This window comes from Gallus gallus, chromosome 19 (genome assembly GCF_016699485.2).
Source record: "Gallus gallus isolate bGalGal1 chromosome 19, bGalGal1.mat.broiler.GRCg7b, whole genome shotgun sequence".
In the NCBI taxonomy this organism is placed as follows: Eukaryota; Metazoa; Chordata; class Aves; order Galliformes; family Phasianidae; genus Gallus; species Gallus gallus.
Window position 1 is genome coordinate 10,383,803 of NC_052550.1, and position 8,566 is coordinate 10,392,368.

The 8,566-nt window shown below is 40.2% G+C and overlaps 2 protein-coding genes across 12 annotated transcripts in view; one reads left to right on the plus strand and one right to left on the minus strand.

The window, feature by feature from the left end:
* Positions 1 to 8,566, plus strand: part of FBXO39 (F-box protein 39) — a 53,132-nt gene that overhangs the window by 7,191 nt on the left and 37,375 nt on the right. For 2 of the 8 annotated variants that reach the window (XR_003071311.3, XM_025142114.3), the window contains one exon: positions 3,962 to 4,338. The exons of the other annotated variants lie outside the window; for them this stretch is intronic. Coding sequence is in view for 1 of the 2 variants with exons in the window: in XM_025142114.3 (XP_024997882.1) it covers positions 3,962 to 3,982 (21 nt within the window). In the remaining variant the exon portion in view is untranslated. Of the gene's footprint in view, positions 1 to 3,961; positions 4,339 to 8,566 lie in introns of those variants that run through there. 8 annotated transcript variants of the gene reach the window in all.
* On the minus strand, positions 58 to 5,884 carry TEKT1 (tektin 1). 4 transcript variants are annotated; one of them, XM_004946829.5, is made up of 8 exons: positions 5,728 to 5,884; positions 3,901 to 4,143; positions 3,577 to 3,742; positions 3,176 to 3,304; positions 2,614 to 2,757; positions 1,295 to 1,517; positions 492 to 688; positions 58 to 224 (listed from the first exon to the last, which is right to left on the minus strand). In XM_004946829.5, the coding sequence occupies exons 2-8, from the start codon at positions 4,088 to 4,090 to the stop codon at positions 65 to 67; spliced, it is 1,209 nt and encodes a 402-aa protein (XP_004946886.2). In that variant the 5' UTR covers positions 4,091 to 4,143; positions 5,728 to 5,884; the 3' UTR covers positions 58 to 64. The 4 variants fall into 4 exon arrangements, with proteins under 4 accessions (XP_004946886.2, XP_004946885.2, XP_046758713.1 ...); XM_004946828.5 differs by having other exon boundaries at positions 492 to 721; XM_046902757.1 differs by lacking the exon at positions 5,728 to 5,884 and adding an exon at positions 4,795 to 4,890.

Genomic DNA, 8,566 nt, shown 5'->3' on the forward strand with positions numbered 1-8,566 from the left:
CAGCATTACTTCAAATCAATAAATTTAGAGTTTGTCAATAAAAATCTCAGCACAAACTATGGCTTCAAAAATTGTTAATGCAAACAGACTCTCTCATGGGCATGCAGAGCACTTCATCGATGTATAACGTATCTGCCTTGATCTGGATCTCCTCCTCCAGGGAAAGCTGTCGACGTCTCAGACCTTTCAGCTCTGTTTCAGCCAGTGCCAGTGTGTCCTTTAACCTAACAGGGAAAATACAGCCAAAAGTTAGTTGAGAATACATACATATTTTGTCATATACAAGAATAATTCCAAGTGAAAAAACAAGGGCAGGGATTCACAATGAGACAATATCCATGCAGTATCATTTAAAGTGTGCTTACCCTTAAGGAAAAAGCACGTCTCAAAATGTCATGGAGAATAGCTGGGACCCAGTGTTACTTTAGGTATTTAATTAACCACATCATCTGTACCATAGATTTCCCTACTCTTTCATCATTTCCACTTGCCTCTGAATATTTCTTGTAATCTCTTGAACTTCACCAGTCAACCTATATTGCACTGCGTCATAACATAATTCCACACCAGGGCGATGGTTTCTTGCTTCCAAGCGGGTTTGAGCCACTTTAACAGGTCCTTCTTTATCAGCAATTGCTTTCTTTAAGGCTACAATGTTCATCTCCTGTGAGGCAGTCTCCTCCATCACCTTAACAAATCCGACAGAAGAAAGCACAGCACACTTTCTCCTACAGTGAGCAAAATCCTCAATATCTTGTTTAATCACTGTAGTAACAGTAATCACGGTAACACTCATTATGTTAAGGTGTTATTTTATCAACAGATTTTCACAAAAGTTGTCCAGGATTATGACTGGAGTGGAGCCAATATCATTTTAAGTTCAGTGGTTAACTTTTAGAACTCAAGCAGTCTTCATGTATCGAACTTCAAAACATGCTGGCCCTGATTTTATAAGCCATTAAACTCTTACAGCACAATCTCAAAAAACCTATAGCAGCCCCACATATCTAAAAATCACAAGAGAAATCCTGACTTCGGTGAATACTTCTCTGGATTGACTGATTAGAGAAATTCACCTTTTTAGCAGTGCACATATGGATAAGTAAATTAAATCTAAGATGACTGTTAAAGGAAACTGGAGCCATAGGGAATGTTGCAGCTGTTGCCAGTATTGCAAAAGTAAAATTGTTAACCACAGTAGCTCAAAACACCTCAATACGATGGACTGAGCAAACTGGCTGATAACCAAAGCTCATTGTTTACATCTTTTCACTGATCGTCTCCTACAACTTACCACTGCAAGGAGTGTCTCTAGCTTGTGCTTGGCATCTCTGACTTCCTTTGCTCTATTTCTAAATGCAATATTCACCATCTCACATTGCTTGCACATGTCATTCACTGCCTGGGAGAGGATGCTGTCAATCAGCACCCTTAGTGCCATTGAATTGTTTCTCTCCTTGTCAGCCTTTTCAACATTTATATTTGAGAAATATAACCAGTCTTCAGGGCTAACAAAACTGAAAGAGATTCAAAATAAAAGGTCATCAGCTGGCAGCATCTGCAATTTCATAAATCTATAATTACTCCACAAGCCAAGCATGAGTGTCAAAAAAAAAATAAATTACTACAATCTCAGAACAACTTTGTTATTATTCTCCTATTTCCTGATAATTGAGATTGAGTTGTAGCAGGAAAAGGGAGGAAAGATACGGACAAATAGGCAGACACATATAATAACCAGTGTTTCTTGGAACATCTTTCATCAGTGAAGGTGTTACTAGTAATACAATTCAGCTAGTATTATTAACACCAAGTTACTATGCACACATTAACTGTGCACACAAGACACCCCTGCATGCTTACGTAGTTACTTCCAGCAATAGTTGGGAAGCCCATTCTCAGAAGGGGGGAGTGGTATCGGTGCACTAGTGGCTGATAGGCAGGTCTCTGGGAAGTCCCTCAGAGATTTCTTTGTCTCATTGGGTATCTATATAAACCTGTAATCATTATTTGTACATAGCAGCAAATGCTGTTCTGGGTGTGGTCTGAGTCACACAACCTGTTGATGGACACTAACATGTGCTAGTGGTAAGAGCTGGCAGTTTGTTGGTGTTCCAAGCATGTCAGCTCGCTACTTAGCCTGTTTTTTCTTGCCAGCCTGTTGTTTTGTAGTAGGTATTTCTTCATCTAAGCCATTCACACTAATTCACACAAAATCTGCACACTGGACAGATTAATTAACCTCACACCTCATCTGCTTCAGTCCAGCATTTGACCTGCTTGGACACCCTGGGAGAGGAGAGGAAGTTAGATGAGTGAATCTATTCTGGGTTTAAGCCATGTGAGAAATTTGCTATAGCTATCTGTGAGCCTCAAAAATTTCCAAAAGTTTCCAGCAGTTCACTGGAAATATGATCACTGTGGCTCATTTCACCAGTGTATTACACAGATACTAAAGTGATGGACAGAAGTATAAAAAAAAAATATACAACTACAACAGAACAATGATGAACAGCTAGTCTGTCTTACAGTTACTTTAATCTTGCTGTTACTGCAATGGTTCATCTTAGCAATATAATTATTGTATATCCATTGAGTTAAATAACCACTTACTTTTCTTCTATTTTCACTGTTTTATCAGGGTATCTGACATCAGCAGTGTTGTTTGTCAAGTTAGCGCAGTAATTGTCAATCATCAAAGCTGCGAACTTGTCTTTCACATCCATTTCCAGGTTGTATTTTGTGGAACGGTTTAGTCTAGAAGTAGAAGTGATAGCACTATAAGCCAAAGTCTAGACATTTACAAGTCTCCCTAACATGCATGTGAGAAATGGTACATTAGGCAATGCAAATGCTGCTCACAAAATTCTTCATTCACAAATTGTTATTTGCAATGCCCCAAGACCTAGAGCATGGTTCAAGCTCCTTATAAATCAATGGTATAATTTCAATTAGAATTAAAGCCACGGGACTGGATCCTGAGAAGGTCATAGGTCATGTGGTAGTCCTTACAGTTCTAACAGAACTTCTTAGAATTAATTAGAACGGGACTTCTATAACTGTGTAGCACTGAAGGTAATCTTGTCCCTGTGTTCAGCCTGATGTAACTTCTCAGGATTATGACTGCCCTGCTTTTCAGCTAACCCACGTCTGGTTACGCTCTTTGCCTCTGCACCTGAGTTGCTCATTGGTTTGTTCTAATGTACGTTCAAGCAAAGCAATAACCCCCTGCAGAACTTCAGCTTCTTTGACCAGTTCCTGTTCCACTTCATCATGCACCAAGTCAGTCCCAGCTCGTCTCTGCCTAAATAAAAAGAGGAAAAGCCATCAGTCACATTATTAAAATGCCTATAGCTAACAGACAGTGATGAAGCCCAGCATTCTATATCCAGAGCTTTTCCTTGCCACAATGGAAACATTGCCTCTATGGGCTTGGCTCTCCAATGTTATAACACAAACCAGACAGTGACTCTGCTGCACACGCAGGCCTTCAGTTTGCGAGTGTTTTAATTATTGTTAAAGGTCTGTTACATAGGTTTTCTTCTCCCCCTTAATGTTTTTCTTAATCTCTCTCACCTGTTCAGGAGACACTTCTGGGAAATTACAAGTGGCTCTTTGCAGCTTTCCAAGGCTTTCTCCAGCCTGATCTTGAAAGTTAACAGTACCTCTGTCTCATTAACAAGTTGTTCAAGTGTGTTATCTAATTCTTGCTTCCAGAACTTTGTTTCTTCCAGTCTCTGTTCTGCAGAATGAAAATTTCAAACAACTATTAATACAAGCCAGAGCATTGTTGGTCAGACAGCATGCTATTGACATATATTCTTACAATCATGTAATCTTCTAAGTCCCTCTTAAACATATATAGCTCAAATGACACTTGAAAAGTACACATGGGATTACCTATTTTCTTGTTGACACTGCTTTGGGTTTTCTGAGTTGTCTTTTCTATTTCATCCACCAGTCTTCGACTCTCAGCTACTAAGCGCTCTGAACTGGATTTCTGAGACTCTGTACTGGCACACTGCATCTTGTTTGCGACATGCCATTCTGAAGGATGAAACTTGGGTGGAGCTTGCAGCAGTCTGGCCATTGTTTTTTGAAAGGCTTTGCATACAACACAGGTGAATTCTTGGAACGTGGAACCTGAAATCATGAGTAGGATTATATTTGGCTGCAGAAGCAAAAATGTATGAAGATGGGCATAGGAGGGTAGAAAAGATTCTTGTCACTTTAACATTCCAAAAAACATGAAGAAACAAGAATTTGGAAATGGAAGTTAGAAGAAGAGAAATACAATCACAGCATATTAAAAAAAAAAAAAAAAGAACAAATTTAAGAGTTAAATAGTATCCCACAAGTTGTATAAGTAAACACCTATTAAGATTATGGCTGAAGCAATGGATGAACTGTAGACTGTAAACAAAACCAACAACAGCACAGTCATTGGAAAAATAATGAGAAAACAAGACCTGAAAAACTGAAGGAGAAAGCACACCAGACAAAAGAGTAAACTGAGAAGCCTAGGGAGGGCTAAACAAGAACAAAGAACAGAGGGATGCTTCTAATGCAGTTAAACCAATGCCCCCAAAAATACACAGTCACAGCATTTTGATTCAATATCAATTTTCCTCTTAGAGCAGTATGTTTCTCCAGTGTTTCTGAGACAGCTTCTCTCCCCAGACAAACACAGCAGTTCCTCCACGACACACAGTTTGTCCCTGCTCCAGCACAGGCATCCTTAAAACATCTCTTTCTTCCCCACATACATTCCCCTTAACTGATACTGCTTCACACCTGATTATTCCCAAGGTCAAACTCTGCCTAAAAGCCACATCTTCTGCTCCCCTTCACTGTGGGGTTTGCTCCCAACTGTTGTGCACTCTCTATCTCAAGAGCAGCACCACAGAGTATTTTTAAATGTGAGACAAATATTCCATGGGAGGTCAACAAAGTGGTTGCTATGCAACGTTGCTTCTAGCAAACCAGCCAGCTTTTGCTATTACATCAGGTGAAAGTACAGCACACACAAGCCAGGAGTACTTCCTTTCACTTGCTGCCAGACAAGGTCTGTCTAGAAATAAAAACTTGTGTGTTAATTGAAATGGTTTCCACAGCGTTGGTCAGTAGTTTTTAATGGATATATTGCAGAAATGCATTTAAAAAAAAATCTGAAATCAAATGAAAGGTGCACTATGCACCTATCTAAAGTTTCAAATATTTAGCGGTATTGTTTATCCACTCCATCTTCATGGCAACTATGTTCTTGTTCTTGAGCAGTGGGTTACTCTGGACTGTACAAGTCCCATCAGGCTACATACATTTTTGTTGGCCTTCTTCCATAAAACCTTATTATCTAGATGCTTAGTACCATTCCAAGGTTTTTAGAAATATGAGCAAATTTTTGAGGGTCTAGAAAGGAGTTACTCAGTAAACTGAAATGCTGCAATATCTGATGTCACATGTTCCTTAAAGCATGCTCAGTCACTTTAAAAGCAGGCAAATCCTCAAATCAGGCAATCCAGTTTGTTTTATGAGGCTATGGGATTTCATTAGATTTTGTTCTGAAAACCCAGTACCTACACCCTTCACAAAGTGGTATGTTTACAGTCACAAACCCTGAAACTGCTCGTGATTTGCCATAAAAGCTTATTTACTTTTAAATTAACACTCAATATACAATTTATCCCTTAATACAAATTCTAAAACAGAAGAAAGCTTTATTTTTACCTCTGGTGGTTTTCAGGGCTTAAGTCATAGTAGATTTCCTGAGGCAGACAACAGCATGCTGTTCATCAAACGATCGCTAAAATCAACTCAGCAACTGGGATAATTTATAGAGAAATTAGAGTGGTTTGTTAATTCCGGAGCAGCTCCACCACTTCTCAAAGGAGAACACAACGCCCACCGCACCTGCCTGCCCCTCACAAACCCGACCCCTCCCGCTGGTAGCGCAACGCCTCCACTCACCCAAACATCCGCCAGCCAATCGCAGGCGCCACTTGGCTTCCCGTAGCCAATCGGTTCGTCTCCACAGCCTCTCCCGCCCCCCCAACGCACCTCTTAGCAACGGTCGCAGGTTCAGGCTTGTCTGCGTGCGCTGCTGCGGGCGCCCTTCAGGATCTGGTGGCTTGTGGCGGTCCGTGAGGGTCTGTGGCACACCGGCCGCGCTCGTTCCCCAGCGCTTCCCAATCTCTCGCAGCGGGAAGGGCGTGGAGTGTGCGCGGGGCCACGGGATTTCCCGCACATCAGGCACCCCGGCTCCGCGGCACCAGAGGAACGGCCGAACTGATGCCCAGGTAGTCGTTGTGGTGACATGTACGACCATAACAGTCTTGATACTGACATTATGCTAACAAAAACATACACATTTCCAGTTCTAAATTCACAAAGGCACTTTTTAATGTTTGTTACAACTTGAATTAAGTGCCACAGGACCATCTGCTCTCTTCACCATTGTATCCTCGCAGGAAGATGGTGTGGCGCAGCAGCTGCTGTCTGGGTATTTCCTGATGTACAGAATGCTGACATCTGCACAGTGCTTTCCACGGAGATCTGTGTAGACAGTACTGCTGGGTACACTGAAAACTACATCCAAGTTCCCACATGTAAAAACGAACCACCACCACTAAGAAAAGCAGTTGCAAATGAATTTAACAGCATGTCAGTAGAGACAGACACAAGTCAAAACCAACTTCAATGCAGTTGAAATATCAAACTATAGTGTGCTGTTCTAACATTTTGTAAATCCAATGAGAAAAAATTGACAGAAGTCTGTACATTGCCTTGCAGGTCACTGTGTAAAGTGATCAAAGATCACAGCATCTTGATGTATATAATATATCTATTTCAAAATGTGATATCAGGTAAACTGACCTGTCTAGTAGATACGATTAGAAAGCCCAGATTTATGGGATGAATTTTATAACATTATATGAATTTATTATCAGTAGCAATAAATGCTTGCTGCACAGTCATTATTCATAGACCCATGCATGTTAAAGATGACTATAGGGTGTTTTTGTTGTTGTTGTTTGTTTTTTGCTTTTTCACATTTTACTGGCATTAGGATAAAGCGTGAGACTGCAGCTGATTATTAGCTGAAACTAACTTGCAGGGATGAGAAGAAAGATGAACGAATGTGGTATTCAGCTACAGAGTTGCATAAAGATGCATTTTACCTCTTAACATAAACACTGTTCAGTATTGTAAATCTGTATTATTACATTTAAAGTATTATTATTTAATATTATCTTGATTACTGTAACCTATTCCCTGGCCAAAGGCGAAGTACTGCACTTGCTTCACAATATCACAGTATCACCCTATCACCATTTCAGGCTTTAGAAATGGGAGTAAGACTGATGACAGCAGCAGTTCTCTGTCACCATGACTGACCTTTGTATGATTTCTTAGAACAAATCAAATTTATTATGTATTACTGTCCCTATGTAATATGTTTGTGGACATAGGAAGACACTTTCTTCTTGGGAATTACAGGATGCAGCCTGATTTTTGTCCTTTTTATACCTTTTTTGAATCATTAACAAATTTTAAATGATGCAATCTTCTACAGGTTTATGTAGAATATAATGGGGGCTGACAGTTCCTGTTCTTGAGGTTCAAACCAGGCTATTTGATTATTTTGTGATAACTTATTTAGCAGTGTATATTGAGGCAAAATCAGCAGTTGGAATGGCAGCTAAAGTGTACTTCTAACAACCAGCTAAGCCTTTAACAGCTTGAGAGTTCAGTTTCCCTGCATAAAAGCATTATTGGTGTTTCATTGTTGGCGAACACTGAGGTAACACTAACAAACTAGAAGTGAGGAACAGTTCTCAAAGTGAATGTTGTTTTGTTGTTGGGGTTTCCCCTCCCCCCCCCCCCCCCAAAAAAAAAGTGTAAGTTCATGGAATATTCTTTTCTAGGGCCCTATCCCAATCTCTTCCCTACTTCCATCCATGCTTGATCAGGTAATGATCCCAGTTATCACTGCTGCATTTCGTGCTGCTGCTTGCACAGTCAGCATTTGTGGCAGTGCTCCATTGGACAGCATCAAAACCAGAATGCAGATAAAGAAAAACTGGGAATTTAATCTGTATTCTCTCTCAGTCCAGAATGTGTAGGCTAATCAGAACTTTCTTACTGCCTTGCTCAATAAAACAGGAATCTTCTAGGTTCATAGAATGTTTCCTCCCCTTCTAACACTGTTTGTTTTATGATATGAGTACTGATTTAATGGCACTTACCATTTAGTTTATGTCTACAAGACCTTGTCAGAAGCCAGGATTTTTAGAGGCAGAGATGCTGTAGACTCTCAACAAGTCTAAAATCTCTGCCAGCAACAGTTTGGGACAGATTCTTTGGACTTGGTCGGGCTACCATTTTAATGTTTCTGTAATAATATCTATTTGTAGCAGATGCAGTGCCTCAGGATGGGTCAATAGATTTGGCTACTTGAAAGTCACCTATGGAGATACTTTTTCAAAAGTGAAAATCAAATAGACAGTGGCAGTGAACTATGGCGTATGAAAATGCTTGCATTGCTTAGATTTCAGTGTGCATCTTT

Coding starts and splice junctions, on each gene's coding strand:
- TEKT1 (XM_004946828.5), bottom strand. CDS start 4,090: ATGGCCAGACTGCTGCAAGCTCCACCCAAGTTTCATCCTTCAGAATGG. Junction 3,743..3,900: donor CAGTGTCAACAAGAAAATAG/GTAATCCCATGT, acceptor TTCATTCTGCAG/AACAGAGACTGGAAGAAACA. Junction 2,758..3,175: donor CAAACCAATGAGCAACTCAG/GTGCAGAGGCAA, acceptor TTCTACTTCTAG/ACTAAACCGTTCCACAAAAT.